The sequence below is a fragment of the Xenopus laevis genome, chromosome 2L, assembly GCF_017654675.1.
Source record: "Xenopus laevis strain J_2021 chromosome 2L, Xenopus_laevis_v10.1, whole genome shotgun sequence".
NCBI classification, from domain to species: Eukaryota; Metazoa; Chordata; class Amphibia; order Anura; family Pipidae; genus Xenopus; species Xenopus laevis.
In genome coordinates this window covers 36694078-36711603 of record NC_054373.1, presented here as the reverse complement: position 1 = coordinate 36711603, position 17526 = coordinate 36694078, and the positions used below count along the sequence as shown (strand labels likewise).

Sequence of the window (17526 nt, the reverse complement as noted above, 5' to 3'; positions counted from 1 at the left end):
ACCCCAAAACAATTTACAGTCTTTTTCAACCTATCACCCTTAAAAAAGTAAAAGACGTCAGAGTTTTTTGGAACTTTCAACTTTTTTTGAAGCAAGCTCTATCTACTCTATTGCACTTCAACTGGTCTGATGGGGCGAAGGCAAGTCTGGCGCAAGAGGTAACGTTCAGTGAAATGTGCAAGTTAGTAAATTAGCGTAGTTACGTCCCTTCGCCATAGCGCAACTTCGACTGGCGTAAGGGTGCGAAGTAGCGATAGAGTAGGTCCACTTCACTAGCGAATTAATGCCAGCACCCGTTGATAAAACGATGAAGTAACGAAATTACGTCACGCTGGTGAATTTGCGCTAGCGTTAGCCACTTTGCGATTTACTGAATTTGCCACTTTGTCTCTGCCTCACACCCCCCTTGTAATTTATGGGAACATTTTAAAATGCCTGCTTTTATTTCATTGTGCTATTGCATATAATTTTAATTGTGGGTGTCTCTGGATTCTTATGTTGCAATTACTTTATGCCATTTAAGATTGATATATTCTAACAGTGTTATGTCCTGTATGTTGGGAATAAATCTTTTATACCTCGAATGAACTCACAACTCGAAGAGTTTCTTATTTAAGAAAAAACTGGAATGGAAAAAACTCAATACAGCAAGTTTGAGTTGCGAAACCAAAAAACTCGAATTGATCGAGTTTTCGGGCAAACCCCTCAGAAAAAAAAACTCGAACATCATGAAAGCTATTAAGATCTTCAAATGGTTCAAGGAACCACTGCCATTGACACCTTTATGACCTCGACAGGTTTTAGATGGTATATTTTCGGATTCAAGATATTTTTTTTTAACCCAAGAATGTGAGTTTTGACCAAAAAACACCTTGAATACTTGAATTTTCATGGAAAACACAACTCAAACCTTAATAAATAACCCCCTAAAAGTCACTTTCAATTGCATACCCTGAGGCCTCATTTTAATGGTTTTTAAAACTTTTTTTCAAGCTTTACTTTAAGGGGGTTATTTACTATAACTCGTTTTATTCTCATATTTTACTAGAAAAAAAACTCAACACAAGTGAAACTACCCTTCGAAAACTCAAATTTTTGGGGAAAAACTCAACTCGACCTTTAATAAATAACGCCCCTTAGTTAAAGAAAAGCAGAGTACAGAAAAAACGCTGCAAAAAAAAATGCCCACTGACTTCAACAAGTTTGTGAGAAACAAAAGAAAACCACAGAGAATGAACACCCATTGGCTTCAGTAACTTTCATTTGTGGTTTTGTTCATTAATGAGCCTTTCAGTGGCAGATTCACTCTGCTACATACATCTTATACATAATTAGACGCGTGAGCTCACTGATCTAAATTTTGAAAGAGCTTACTCAATGACATTAGACCAGTGATCATTCAGTTTATACTCATTTTACATTCCCTTAACTTACCACATTCTTATCTTCCATTCATATGGTAATTACGGATTTGTAAATAATTACCTTACTGCCTGCCACCACTTGCAGTTTAGAGGGATAAATGATAGAATATGCCAGTCCTCCACTGTGCAGCCTATTCTTTACTTCTTGGCATTGCCTTTTTATTTCTAGTGAGAAATCAGGAATAGTTGCAAGTTTGCTGCCTTCCTATTTCAACTTGTTAAAGTGACATCCTGATCATGGAGCACTTTTGCGATCAATGAGAATTTTTAACTTGTCTTTAAAGGAACAGTAACACCAAAAAAATGAAAGTGTATTAAAGTAATGAAAATATCATGTACTATTGCCCTGCCTTGGTAAAACTGATGTGTTTGCTTCAGAAACACTACTATAGTTCATATAAACAAGGTGCTATGTAGCAGTGGAGGACAATTAAAAAAGGCAATAAGGCAGATTATCTGAATGGTATTGTGTTCCCTCATCTCACTGTTGATCAGAGAGCCCAGCTGGAGGTAGATATTAGTCAGGAGGAGATAGATAGAGCAATTTCCGATCTTCCATCGGGTAAAACCCCGGGCCCTGACGGTATCCCCAGTGAGTGGTACAAAGCCCATAGAACTGTTCTCACCTCTAAACTAGGCGATTGGTTTAATGACATCTCTCAAGATAAGATACTCCCTGACTCTTGCTACCAGGCGTACATTATTCTAATCCCCAAACCTGGTAAGCCGCCTGACCGGTGTGACTCATACAGGCCCATTTCGCTTTTAAATTGTGATTTAAACATTTTTGCAAAAATCCTTTCTAATAGGCTTACAGGAATTATAGAAGAGCTAGTACACCCAGATCAAACAGGCTTTATGCCAAATAAATCCACTAATATCAACCTGCGCCGCCTATTTACTAATCTCTCACTTGTGCATGACAATGTGGGACAAAGAGTGGCAGTATCACTTGACACCGCCAAGGCATTTGATACCTTTAGCTGGGAATATTTATGGGAGGTGCTGGCCCGCTACAATATAGGCCCGAGATTTAGGGTCTGGATCAGAGCTTTATATGCACATCCGCAGGCTAGAGTTTTGGTAAACGGAGCACTCTCCACTGCCATAAACTTGGAAAGAGGGACACGTCAGGGCTGCCCACTCTCACCACTACTGTGGTGAGAGTGGCGATTGAACCACTGGCGATTGAACCACTGGCTATACAAATTCGGGCAAACCAGCAGATAGAGGGGCTTAAATTTGGGGCTGTCACTGAAAAAGTGTCATTATATGCAGATGACATGCTACTATATCTAGCAAATTCCAACTGTGCATTGAATGCACTCCTCCAAACAGTAGCTGCTTTTGGTGAGTTTTCTGGGCTGAAGGTAAATGAAAGTAAATCAGTGATATTTCCAATTGATCCCTCCCCTGACTGTCCACTGACTATAGGTAATCTGCAAGTGGTTGACTCATTTCGGTATCTTGGAGTCATGATACACAAGGACCTGTCCAAATATATTACTCTCAACTTGGATCCCATAGTGAGGTCATTTAGTGTAAAATTGGAAACGTGGCAGGCCCTTCCGCTCTCGCTCCCTGGTAGGGTGAATTTGTTTAAAATGGTCTATCTACCAAAGTTTCTGTATGCTTTTCAGAACTCTCCGGTAACCCCGCAGTTGAGTTGGTTCAAACGGATAGACAGTCTCTTAAGGAATCTTTTATGGGCAGGGGGACACCCGCGTATTGCCTTGAAAACCCTATGTGCTCCAGCAACGGGGGGGGGGGGGGACTAGCTCTGCCTGACCTCAGACTCTACTTCTTGGCTAGCCAGCTGGTATATGCTCATTGGTGGATAAATCCTAAACTAGATAATCAGGCGGTGGTACTGGAGGCCGCAACGGTCGGTTCCTTCGAAGCTCTAGCCCGGTCCTTGTATAGAGGTCCGTCTCGATCCCAAACCACAATAATCCCTATGGTAACAGTAATACGAGCCTTTCAGAAGGCCCTCTCCATGGTGCTGCGAACCTCCTCTGTGTGGTCGGTATGGACACCATTATGGGGTAATAATAATCTGCCCCAATTTCAGCTTATCCCTGAGGTCAGCTGTTGGGCACTACATGGTGTTAAGGTACTGAAGGACGTAGTGGACAAGGGGAATCTTAAACGGTTTCCAAGTCTTAGGCAAGAGTTTAATCTCCCGTCTAACATGATTTTTCGCTACCTTCAACTTAAACATGCTTTTTTGGTGCAATTCCCTACACGTCCAATACAACTAAAAGAATCTACTCTAGAAAAATATCTTCTTAGGGCAGACCTGCGAAAACCACTCTCCTGGTGCTACACAATCTTGCTGCAGGCATGCCCCAACCAGTTGGAAAAAGTTAAACAGAAATGGTGTAGAGATATTCCTGAACTAGATGATGAAATGTGGAGTGATGCACTACAACAGGTACCTGGGATAACGATCTCAATGCGAGATAGATTTATACAACTTAAATTCCTCAATAGGGTATATTACACCCCATATAGATTAGCCAAATTGTATCCTACAGTCTCTGATGTTTGCCCAAAATGTGAAACCTCTGTTGGTACTTATATGCATGTGTTTTGGGACTGCGCTGAAGTGCAACGGTTTTGGACAGAGGTATTGCAATATATGGCTACAGAACTTGATCTGCCCAATATCCGTTCTCCCCTTACTTGCCTCCTTGGTATAGTCACGGATCACACATTAGGCTCCCACTTGAAACTCTGTTACTTACAGCTTCTGTACTATGCTAAAAAAGCGATTTTACTGCAATGGAAGTCAATAACTGCTCCTACTCTTGGCTTCTGGAAACAACTGGTCAACGACTCCCTTCCTAAGCAAAAACTTACCTATCTTGCTAGAGGGTGTCCCCGAAAGTTTGATGCGGTATGGGGGACCTGGGTGATGACCCAGGGAAAGTAATTAGCCCCGTGGGATGTTTCAGGTGTTAAACGAGTGTTGAACGTGTCCTGTAAAGTACAGGTTGGCCCTTGGGACTACTCTCTCTCTCTTTCTTTCTTTCTCTTCTTTTCTATTTCTTTCTTCCCTTCTCTATCATTGTATTTTTTTTGTTGTAAAACTGGAAAAATAAAAACTTTAAAAAAAAAAAAGGCAATAAGGCACAGGTTAAATAGTGGGTAACAGATAACACCCTTATGTTCTACAGAGCTTACCTGCTATCTGCTGTAACCTGAGCTTTTTCTCCTTTGAATGGCTCCCCCATTGCTACACAGTAGCTTATTTATATAAATAGTTTTATTTATATAATTAGCAGTTTTGGTTACCAGTGCAGGGCAACACTGCATTATATTTTTATTAATTTTAAACACTTTCATGGTGTTACTGTTCCTTTAAAGAGGAGGTTCACCTTTAAAGTAACGTTTAGTATATTATAGAATGGACAATTAGAAGCAACTTTTCAGTTGGTATTCGATATTTATTTATTTTTTATTGTTTTTTAAATATTTTAATTGTAAGCATGTCACACTCTTTTCTGTTTGTATTCCCGAAACGTTGGGCTTGAAATAAAACAATTTTGCACTTTTTAAAGACCTGAAGAGTGCTATGCTCTGTTTTCTTTATATATATATATATATATATATATATATATATATATATATATATATATATATTTATTAGGGATGCACCGAATCTACTTTTTTGGATTCGGCCGAACCCCCGAATCCTTCACGAAGGATTCGGCCAAATACCGAACCGAATCCGAACCCTAATTTGCATATGCAATTAGGGGTGGGAAGGGGAAAACATTTTTTACTTCCTTGTTTTCTGACAAAAAGTCATGCAATTTCCCTCCCCGCCCCTAATTTGCATATGCAAATTCGGATTCGGTTCGGCCGGACAGAAGGATTCGGCCGAATCCTAATCCTGCTGAAAAAGGCCGAATCCCGAACCGAATCCTGGATTCGGTGCATCCCTATTATTGATATATAGTTGCACTGAATCTCAACATAGGAAGAAAGAACACAGCAATCATATATTGATTCCATTATTCTAACTGCACTACAGAAGTGTTTATTATAGCAGGTTCATCTCGAATATCGTCTCCTATTTTCTTTAACATTACTTCAGTGTCAACCACAGGCATGTGCAGCAATAATACAAAGTTACTGCAGTTACTGTATTTGCAGTTGATTAATGAACATTTATATCAGCAAACATGCACTTTCATGCATATGCATAAACCATATAGCTCAGTTTACCAACAATCATTTAGCTGCTAGCAGTGCTCGTACCAGTTCTTTAATTGCAGAAAGTTCACTGCATCTTTATATCCATCTTGGAAAATTGTTTCCATTTTCTCTTGCCTTGGAGGGAACAATGCTTGATTGAGTCTTCTAACATTGGCTGCTGATAGCTATGACAGAAGGTAAATTGATGATGAATGCGGGTTTTACCTACCAGATGAAAGTCCAATGCAATATACTATAATTTAGATTTCTAATTAAAGAAATTTAAGGAGACCTGCAGCAACTGTATATACCTTAGTAAATGGGGAAAGACTTAAAATATCTGAAACTGATCTGCCTTGGGAAGAGATTTTCCTTTTACCTTTCCACTGATGAAACTTTATATTACGATTCCTCCGAGCATTTTCTTTGCTCTAAAATAGACTTACAATGGTAAAACAGGTGCAGTATCATATTCTGAAGAAGAAAAGTGATCAGACTACAAAACTGTAAAATAATTAAGTACAGGTATATGAAAAGGCACCAAGGGGTTCTGTTAATATATGAGGCAGAAGAAAGTAGGCCGAGTGCTTTCTTATAGATAATGAATCTCTATGATTATTTCTAATGTACTCCAAATTACATCTATTTATTATATCTTATAATTTATGATAGGGCTTCATCAAATTATCAGATGCAGCAAATGCAAAAATCACACCCCTCAGTGCTCAGTTGTAGAGAATTTAGGTCCAGGGATGTCAATGTAGCCTGTACCTTGCACTTTGTGCTAAATGCAGCCCTTTACTTAACTATCACTGCATGTTAAACCCATTGGCACTTCCTAGCTGATGCACAAGTTAGGGGGAGTCTAAAGGGATCTCCACATTCAAAACCTGCCACTCATGAACACAATGCTCCATTCTGTGGTGCTAAGTGTGGGGCATATCGGGTGCAATCAGCCATGTTTCTTGAGCTTTGCCTTGGCACTGCACTTCTGTGAATTGTTCAGAAGTCTCTGTGCTCAGAAATTGAGTGCAGAGACCTGCACCTAGTGATAGATTTCCAATCTACCACTAGGTGCATACTTCAATTCAGTTTGAAAAAGGCACACGTTTTTTGATTTCAGCCGTTTTTTTGTTTCAATGAGACCTGCCTAACTGCTGTTTCAGAGGAAGGCGAAAACCCCATCTCCCTGCCGCCAAGAGGGCCGTCAGTCCAGAAGAAGGCGAAAACCCCATCTCCCTGCCGCCAAGAGGGCCGTCAGTACCCAGACTCTAGCACTAAGGGGCGTCTGCAGTCATAGTAAATGTTACTGCACCGGTGATTGAGTTTGTATTTCTGTTAAAAGTTATGCCACCTTCTTGCTTTCATTCAGACTACAGGATTTAGGGTCTTAGATCTGGAACAGGGACTTGGATGCAGCTGAATTACAGACACCCTATCATTATACATTTTAGCCACAGGTGTTATGTTCCTCATAATGAGCTTTTCATTACTCAGACATAATATTGTAACTTTATCCATATGAACCTTCATTTATAATAAAAAAAAAATATATTTTTAAATAATATTCAATATACTGCTAATAGTGCGACACAAGAGCCAGATGTGTCAATATGCTCTGCCAGATGTGTTCTATCACTGCTTCATTAGCTATGCTTTTAAAATCAACAATAAAACATAATTTGCTTTTAAACAAAGCAACACTAAAATCTAGGAGACACAATATTACAAAATATATCTTTTTATACTTATTATATTTCTATAATGCTTTAGAAATATTTGTGTCAAAACCAGATAACTAGGTTTATGACAAGGTAAACTTGTGATTAGCATGTGAGTGCTCAAGGGTTTTCGATTAATGTAATAATTATTATTCATAACATGAGTTTTTTGGAATCCATACATGATATTATGGTTTTACGTGTTAACTTATGCCTACAGTGCTATAAAATGTTTTTATAAAAGTAACTCATATCTACTATGGCAGGTTTAGTGGATTTAGTATATTATGTTTTTTTTTTGGATGCTATATCTATAAGGAAACACACACTGTGTGGTATATTCCTAATAATCTGAAAGTATATATTACATATATATCCAAACAAAGCAGGATCATCTTACCAATACAATATTACAAATACATCCAAACAAAGCAGGATCATCTTACCAATAAACTGTGCTTTGCAAACGTAACATATAAATCCCAGTGTGTTTTATCTTGTGGGCATATGTCTATTCGACCAGAAAAAGGTGACACAGTTATGGTTCGGCCAGTGGGTAAAAGAGGCAAGCTATCAGTGAAGCCTCCATCAAACCATTTCTGTTGGAAAAAGAGGACACACAGATTTTAATAAGGTTCCACCCCCACAAAGCAAACAAATAATAAATAAACATACAAACAAAAAGAATATTTTTATTACCTCTCCTTTATAATCTATAGCTTTGATACCTGCATATAGTGGCACATAGCTACTTGCCAAAAGTACCTGTAAAAAAAAAAAAAGAGAGAGAATAAATTATTTAAATTAATTTTGCTCTTAAATTAATTATGCCAAGACTAATTATTTTTTATGAATTTTGTGGCCTCTATATATCAATGGGGTTTTACAATATTTATTTTCAAATAGACAAGCTGCAGGCAAAAGCACAGAAAGGTCAGATATAAGTGGCATACTTAGCCGGGCCAGGTGGGAGGGGGGGATTGGGTGGGTGAGTAAAGCTGGCCATAGACGCAAAGATCGGATCGTACGAATCAACGTACGATCGGACTTTCCCATCTCCCGACCCTCCACTAACCATTCAGACCAAAGTCTTTACCATTCCGATCAAATAAGAACAGATCACCCAATGTTCTGCCCCTGACAGTAATCGTACGATACTTATGTCTGACAACACTAGTGACAGTCTCCCACTGAAAATCGTACGATCGGCAATACATGCAGAGATATTATCGGCAGGCGACAGAAATTTTCTAACCTGTCCGATCGACCATACGACCGATCTCTGACGGACGAAAAATGTCGGGACTCTCCACACATGGTCCGAAAATCGTACGAATCCATGATTCGTACGATCGGATCTTTGCGTCTATGGCCAGCTTAAGGCTGAGGGGTGGGAGCACAAGTAGGCAGAAGACAATTTTAGAGGTAGCTGCCCAGCTCCCCCTATCATTGCGCCCTAGGCAGCTGCCTCTTCTGCCTACCCCTAGTTCTGGTCCTGGTACTCGGCTAACACAGTACAACAGCCTCAAATATCAGTAAGTGGGCAAATGAAGAAAGGGTGGACAGAGTTTAGACACATAGATATGGAAAGAAAGAGGAATTACTGTCATAAGATTGATGCAATTTAGAGTTTATTGGTCCAGTGCATAAAGTACAGGTCTTCTAGCCTAGCCTAGCCTTGCCTTTCAGTTCTCCTTTATAGCGCAATCATTTTTTATTTTTTTTTCAAAATATTTTTATTAAACAAAAATAAAATATTTTCATAGAAGTGTACAGCATTTTCCCTTTTGACATAATATATCTTAGTGTGCATAAGAGTATGTTACTGTATAAAACACAGATGAAAGTTATCCCCTGTTAACAATCACTCATAATGTGTTATCTTGTAGCTGGAGATCTTATAGTGCTGTTTACACAAGAATCTGGAAGCAGTATAAGAACAAATAACATAAAACTCAACACGTCTACACGTACAAATGAGTTTCTGAGTACAAGAAATAACATATATAATACAGAATACCCTGGTTAGATAGAGCAAGGTGGTTCACATAGTAATCTAGAACTGGTTGGCAAGACATAAAGAAAGTAGTATGGGAAGCTAAACGTGTCAACTAGAAATCACTTCCTGGGTGACATCCCAATTACTCCATATGCCATTAAAGTGGTCTACTGTGTCATTACGCAGGGCTCCGCAATCAATTTTTAAGGCTAGGCAAAATAATGTAACTGTAAAGCAAACACTTTTTTTTTATTTACTTTTAATCTTATACTGAAAATTCTTTATAGATTTCATTTTCATTTAGTGTTTGTGAACTGGTTTCAGAATCTTAACAAAACAGGAGGGCTCATTGTACAAATTGTATATTTTTTCCCCAACAATGCAGCATTTTCCCAGCATCCAAGCAACATCTCTTGCACCCACAAAATAGCATTCACCTCCGACTTGAAAGCCAATGTGCAGTGTTGTTGTTTATACCATATACATGTAAAGTTCCAGTTGAATGCATTTGAAGCATTTTAAGAAAATAATTAAATTGTTGTAGAATTGTTTTTTGTTTCTCTGTAAAAATAAAATAATACCTTGTACTAGATTCCAACTAAGATAGCATTCAACTTATATTAGAGGCAAAACAATCCTTTTGTGTCTATTGAATGTTTACATTTTTTAGTTGGCTTAAGGCATGGAGACCACAAAAAACTTTTAAAACGATCTGTTGATTAAAATCATAAATAAAAATGATTCTCAAATGAAATAATACACAAAACTGCCATGTTAAAAGAGCACAGAACGTTTCTATTTTGAAAATTGAAGAGCAGTGTTGTTACCTTAATGAGCTCCTCTCTGGATGCAAAATGTGAAACCAAACAATTTTTTCTGCTTTTAGCATTTGTGATTGATACATAGAGACGATGTTCCGCTATTTCATGAGCATTGGCAGGAAGAATAGATTCAATACCTCCCCTGTAATAAGTAATCATATAATAAAATAACATGTTTAATGCAAATATACATATTTAATAATGATTGTTATGTCACGTATCTGAAACTATAGTGTAAACACAAGTATATTCTCCATGCTTCCAAAAACATTCAAGTAACCCATGTAGATCCATTTGTACCTATTTGGTAAGCATTTATCTATATAGGTATGGGACCTGTTATCCAGAATACTCAGGAGCTGGGATTTTCAGGATAAGGGATCTTTCCGTAATATGGATCCCCACACCTTTGGTCTACTAAACATAGTAACATATTGGGGCTCATTTATGAAAAGTGGCCAATATTGCACCTGGGCAGTAACCCATAGAAAAAGTTAATCACTGATTGGTTGCTATGTGTTACTGCCCAGGTGCAAATTTGAAGAGTGTTTCTAAATGAGCCCCAGTAAGTTAGAATGACAAAATACACACGTACATCAAGTTCAGCATTGCATTATAAATTGGTGGGACCACAAAACAAACAGTGTAAAATGTGGGAAAACCTTAAAAGAACAGTTCAGTGTGAAAATAAAAACTATGTAAATAGATAGGCTGTGCAAAATAAAAAATATTTCTAATATAGTTAGTTAGCCAAAAATGTAATGTATAAAGGCTGGAGTGATTGGATGTCCAGCATAATAGCCAGAACACAACTTCCTGATTTTCAGCTCTATAGTTCTGAGTTAGTCAGTGACTTGAAGGGGGGCCACGTGGGACATAACTGTTCAGTGAGTTTGCGATTGATTCTCAGCATTCAGCTCAGATTCAAAAGCAACAGATATGACCCATGTGGCCCCCCTCAAGTCTCTGATTGGTTACTGTCTGGTAACCAGGGTAACCAGTCAGTGTAAACCAAGAGAGCTGAAAAGCAGGAAGTAGTGTTCTGACTATTATGTTACCCCTCCAGTCACACTTGAGGTTTCACTGTATGTACTGTATATGCTACAATTCTGATATAGTACATTTATTAATATAGAACTATATAATATATTTAAATGAATTCAAATGAATTAATAATGTAAACAAGATGTAAGTGGCACAGATCCGGATGACTTCTGCATCCTGTGTTGGCCACGTCTCCAATAATTGCAATCTCAAGTCTACCAATAATTTTACACTGGGAAATACAGTATATAGCAAAAAAGAAAGGCATTATTTTGCACTTTGCATAACACCTTCCTCTGCCCCCGAATTGACTCTGGAGCTCTCAAACAGTTGAATTCTTAAATCTAAAGAATGAAGTCAGCTCTTACATTAGCATGTAAGATGGATCATGCTGCCACTGCAAGGCCACCAAGGCCACTGTCTCAGGGGAACATACACAATTTATTTATTCCACTTGTTTTATATACCTTAAATTTTTCATAAAGTCATATGTTGGTGTCATGGCGCCCACTTTCTGTTTTCTAACATCTTCAGAAAATGCATAGAGAAATTCCTTGCTTTCCTGGAATAAAATAATAGATATTTACTATATAAATATATGATGAGTTCAAGCTAAGAGTCAGATTTAGTTAAATAAGGAAAAAAACCTCCTAGTTTAGCTCAGTAAAATGCAATAGAAGATAGATAATTTTATACAGCAGTTTAAAGCTTTTGTACAGTGCTCTAGAACATTCATTCCTATGGGTCTTAGCTGGGTTTGATGAATTTTTATGGAGCACTAGCTATCCCAAATGTTTCTGTGGCATAGCTTATGCAGCTAAATAGGACAGTCTCTTATTTTTATGCATTTATTAGAGTGCACAAGCTGCAATATACAGGTATGGTGATGCTGCTGTGGAAGTTGCCCAGAACCCTCCCAACTCACCAACATCGGTCCGACTCACACATCATGAGTGGCTTACATTATAGCCTTTTAGTTGTTTCTGTGTTTTGAAAACCAGAATAACATCACAGCACACAACCACCACTCATCTGAGAGGCTTCCTCAGAAAAATCTGCTTGGATGAACGGTGCAAGATTAAAGATTATCCAAATCCACTTGCATTTGCATTTACAGATACTGTCTTTAATGATCTGGATAAATGACACACTTCGAAGACATTCATATCATTCTGCTTAAAGGAATTTTTCAGTATAATAAAACTGGGTAAATAGGCTGTGCAAAATAAAAAAATGTTTATAATAGTTATTTAGCCAGAAAATATAATGTATAAAGGCTGGAGTCACTGGATGACTAACATAATAGCGAGAACACTACTTCCTGCTTTGCAGCTCTCTTGATTTCCATTGATTGGTTACCAGGCAGTAACAAATCAGTGACTTGAAGGGGAGCAAATGGGTCATAACCTTTTCCTTTTTAAATCTGATCTGCCTGCTAAGGATCAATTGCAAACTCACTGAACAGCATACCTCCCAACTGTTTACGCTTCTACTGAAAAATCCCGACTTTCTCTGCACTGACAGATATACTTTTGCCGTGCGCACTCCCTCTCTCTTAACTTCCGTCTCAGAGCAGCTGCCAGATCAGTGAGCCATAACACTGTAGGGAAGGGTCTTTAGTAATGTACAGCTCTGTGCTGAATAAACTAAGCATGGGAGTGCTTACTTAAAGCTCCATTCTGCCAGCATGTCACAATACATCTCTCCGGGAGTTTCTGATGTCCATTGAAGTTAATGCGATCTCCCAGAGGTGTGTGATTTCAGAATGGAGTCTTTGTAGGTCTGAAAAAGAAAAGTGTCTGCAGACTTTATCCTTCTTTACCAGTCTAGACACACATATGCTAGGACCGGAAGTGCAGTGCGGGAAGGTGCACGCAGACTAGGATGGAATGTAGGTTGACTGAATATGGGCATAATACCTAGGACTGCTGGAAAAAATAGCAAATGGTTTATTCATCCACCCACCTTTGGAATCTAGCAGAAATTATCTAAGGTTATAAGGTATAGTAGCTCCACAGGCAGGACATTTAAAAAACATGTTACTGGCCCTTTTTCACCTTCATTAGCAAAACTGTAATAACAACTGGAAAAAAAACGACAGAAATATGTTCAAACTTTCATAACCTGCCAAATTTTGTAAAATGAACACGGTAATTAGGGGGTGTGGCCACAAAAATGGGTGCGGTCAAAAAATTGTGTCTCTCTTTTTATTTCCAAAATGTTGGAAGGTATGGTACAGTTATGTCCCATGTGGCCTCATTAAAGTTTCTGACAAACTCAGCGTTAGAAAGCTGAAAAGCAGAAAGTTGGGTTTTGGCTATTAGGTTAGACATCCAGTCACTCCAGTCTTTATACATTACATTTTTGCCTAACTAACTATATTAGAAACATTTTTATTTTGCACAGGCTATCTATTTACCCAAGTTTTTATTTTAACACTGAACTGTTCCTTTAAAGGACTCATTTTTTTTTTCCCAAATAAAGGGTTACTGTTTGCCCACCCTATTTTAAACGAAACACTTGACATAAGCACAGATGAAGAGCCTAGGATAGAGCGTTTGTGCTGGATGACTCCGGTGGTAGCCACAACAGTTAAATAATACTAATTTCAAACTTATTAAGGCAATATTTTTGTGCAGATGTAGCCAGCGTGATTGCTCCCATCGGAACAAATATGTTGTAAAAAAGGCAATTTACACATGCAGGTTTATGGTAAATCAGCATTACTTATCATCTGAGAAAAGCCAGTAAGCACAAAATTCCTAAGCTGCAATAAAGGATGGTTACATCTTTATCACACACTGCATTAAGCAGACACTGCTGCGTCAAATCTACTGATAATAAAAATCATAGAGGAGAGCTTATTTGGCTGTTTCACGATTTATGCTTCTTCGGGAAGAAAAATTGAAAAAGTGGAACTGTTTATTGTAGAATATATAAGGAACATCTGAGCAGTAAGCTAACATTACAAATAATGCCCTATAAAAATCAAACTACAAGCTCCACCTATAATTACCTTTATTTTGTCCGGAGCTGTTAAAAGGACAGTGGCAACCAGGGAACCCGCAGAAGCCCCCGCAAAGCATTTGACACGCTTCACCATTTTTGGGCCATGTTTTAAAAGAGCAGATGCTGCCCCCAAGTGGTATATGCCAAGAAATCCAGCTGCAGAAAAGGATAGGTTGAAATGCTTCATTCTTTCCTACAACACATAAAATTCAATGTCTGTACAAAACAATATACATAATAATCACAATTACAGTGTTTGCAATTAAACTTTGCAATTAAAAGTCATACAAAAGCAATGTAATCCCTTTGATATAGCAGCAAAACACAGTGGGGCTCATTTATTAACACTGGGCAAATTTGCCCACATGGGCAGTTACCCATAGCAACCAATCATTGATTAGCTTTATAAAGCCTGCTTCAAGAACAATGAATGCAGCAATTTGATTGGTTGCCATGGGTTACCGCCCATGGGCAAATTTGCTCAGTGTTGATAAGTGATCCCCTTTGTATACATTCCAGCATTCCCCTTTAAAGGAGAACTAACGCTTAACTAAAAAAGTAGGCTTGAAATGTTGTACATTATGTTTTGGGCTTCTTTACCAGCCCAAGGCAACCACGGTCCTTTAGCAGTAAAGTTCTGTGTCTCCAAAGATGCCCCAGTAGCTCCCCATCTTCTTTTCTGCTGATTCACTGCACATGCTCTGTGCTGCTGTCACTTACTGAGCTTAGGGACCCACTCACAATATACAGTACACATAGAATATAAATGTCAAGTATAAAAGGCTGATTAGTAATTAATACAGATAATTACTACGTCAGCTCAGAAAGCAGTGCAACTAGCATCAGAATTTAATAATCAGCCTTGTAGCATCAGCTTATATTGCAGACCAACCTCATTTTTCTGTTTGATAATTTGCGATGACCCCTAAGTTTAGCTTCTCAACAGCTGCTCAGAGTCCACTGAGCATGTGAGTGTCACAGACACTTTCCAAGATGGTGACCCCCTTGTGATAAGTTTGAAGTCCTGGATCATTGCTGCTGCTGAGAAGCTGAAACTTTAGGCTGGTGCAATAAGTTCAATAAAATATGGCATTTGTAGCAGTTTAAGGGTTTAGTTCTCCTTTAAAAATAAAAGATAACAGGGCTATTTTACTAAAATAGGTCCTAAACTGCACCACTATTGCTGTTGACAATAGCAATTACTCATGGATAAGCATCTCGGACATCCATGTGGACCTGAGCACGTTAGGCACTCCTTCAATGACCCAATTCTAATGCCCAATTAAAGTGCAGAGAAAGGTCATTTCCAGACTACAGCGGTAATGTAATAAATGGATTTAAGTTTACTACTTGTCTGATAACCTATAGCAACCAATGAACAGGTAGCATTTACTTTTCAGCTGTTTGAATACAAACCTCTGATTGGTTACTATGGATTACTAGATGTGGGTAAACATAAGACCCCTTTTTCACATCACCCCTTACAGTTGATGACATCCACCCCAAGACAAGAAGATTGAAAATGGCCAAAATATATTGACACCAAAGACAGAGATTTTGGACCTCATGTACTAATACTACTTTGGGCCTCATTTACATCAGTTTACATATCTGTGCATTGAACCATATTGTGTCTACCACAAATCTTTTGCAAATGAAAGTGTTGCAGCCTGTACTTTATTTTAAGGCATTCTAGGTTTTATACGTATGGACTCTCCATACTTCAAGTCTACTAAAAAATAAAACTAATAGTATTTCTTTGCCTCTAATAAGGATTAACTATAGAGGAATCCCGTTTTTACATTTTCCACAGGACCCGCCAAAAATCCACGGAAATTCAGGAAATCATAATACGCGGGAAGGAACAAATGTGACTTCCGTACACTGGACCTCAAAGAAAATAGGTCATATTCGGCAAAATGTCCAATGGGAGTTCTTAAAACAGGGGTTCCACACATCTAAGCTGAATGTAAATACAAGGTACCCATAGACTTTAATGGGTGTCGGCGACATTTCGCCGGCGGCAAATTTTTGGCGAAACGAAACGGGAAAAATTCGCCCATCCCTAGTTGCCACCTTTTCTGCCAGTGGAGACTGGGCAGGGGGCGAGGCTGTGATGCGGAGGGGCAGGGCCATGATGTGGCAGGGGGTGGACTGTGACATCAGGGGCGTGGCTATGACACGCCAATCGGCGACTGCCCGATCGCTGTATCATGATGAGGAATCCTGCCCGGTTTTCCTTCAAATTACCGGGCTGTCCTGGTCAAAACCGGAGAGGTCGCAACCCTATTGTAAAATCCTATTTTTTCTGAGAAACTGCTCCCAGCTCTTCATTCGCAGTCAGCTGGAGAGGATTGATTTCCCTGTGACGTTCTATGAAATATAAATGATAATGGGGGAACTGTATTTTATAAAGTACAGGTATGGGATGTTTTATCCAGAAACCTTGAAAGCTCCGAATTATGGAAAGGCCGTCTCCCGTAGACCCCATTTTATGTAAATAATCCAAATTTTAATGCAATTCTGTAATAATAAAATAGTAATTTGTACTTGATCCCAACTAAGATATAATTAATCCTTATTGCAAGCAAAAGAAGTCAATTGGGTTTATTAAATGTTTACATGATTTTCTAGTAGACTAAAGATCCAAATTACTGAAAGGTCATGTATTCAGAAAACCCCAGGTCCTGAGTATTCTGGATAACAGGTCCCATAACTGCACTGAGCAAGAGACACGTTCATTTCCCACATGAGTTACAGACACACAGCTGTGAGGCACTACATGCAAATCTGGCATTTCCTGGTCAGACGTAGCAGTTTAAAAATGAAAGCTTTCTCTTCTAGCTTTGCTACAACACACACATTCACACACACATTCACACACACATTCACACACACACAGCAGGAGCACTGGCCCAAAGCTGACACTGCCAGAAGGGCTGCACAGTAAATATTCACTGAATCCACAATTCTGACCTTTTCCTTTCTGCCATAGAAACCAAGAACATTTCCCCACCCCTCCCTTCTCTTTGGAACCTCCTTCCTTGCAGTCTCCAGCCAATAACAGATAAACTACTAACAGCCAATTGAAATTCAGCTTCCATAAGCAGCAGCCGTTGTTGTTGTTGTGGGATTTTCTTCACTAAAGCTGCTTATTTAGTTTACTGTGACCTGGAACTCACCTATAACAATAGCTTCTTTCTTTATCTCAATTCTATAGACTCCTCAGCCCTCACACACACAGTACAAAAGAGAGTCTGAATTCTACAGCTTGTCTCTTTGATATATAATGTATAGCAGTGCAG

The 17526-nt window shown here is 38.7% G+C and overlaps 1 protein-coding gene across 3 annotated transcripts; it reads right to left on the bottom strand.

Annotated features, from left to right (window-relative positions):
• Nucleotides 1-5370: 5370 nt before the first annotated feature.
• pnpla4.L (patatin like phospholipase domain containing 4 L homeolog) lies at nt 5371-17354 on the bottom strand. Of its 3 annotated transcripts, none has more exons than XM_018245283.2 (7): nt 17198-17354; nt 14229-14377; nt 11680-11774; nt 10175-10310; nt 8048-8113; nt 7795-7947; nt 5371-5812 (listed from the first exon to the last, which is right to left on the bottom strand). In XM_018245283.2, the coding sequence occupies exons 2-7, from the start codon at nt 14313-14315 to the stop codon at nt 5675-5677; spliced, it is 675 nt and encodes a 224-aa protein (XP_018100772.1). In that variant the 5' UTR covers nt 14316-14377; nt 17198-17354; the 3' UTR covers nt 5371-5674.
• Between the last annotated feature and the right edge of the window lie 172 nt (nt 17355-17526).

Excerpts from the sequence above, each read along its gene's own strand:
- pnpla4.L (XM_018245282.2), bottom strand. The coding sequence starts at position 14,408 with ATGAAGCATTTCAACCTATCCTTTTCTGCAGCTGGATTTCTTGGCATA. Across the intron at positions 11,775-14,228 it reads CAGCTCCGGACAAAATAAAG|GAAAGCAAGGAATTTCTCTA; the intron begins GTAATTATAGGT and ends ATTTTATTCCAG. Across the intron at positions 8,114-10,174 it reads CCAGAGAGGAGCTCATTAAG|GTACTTTTGGCAAGTAGCTA; the intron begins GTAACAACACTG and ends TTTTTTTTACAG.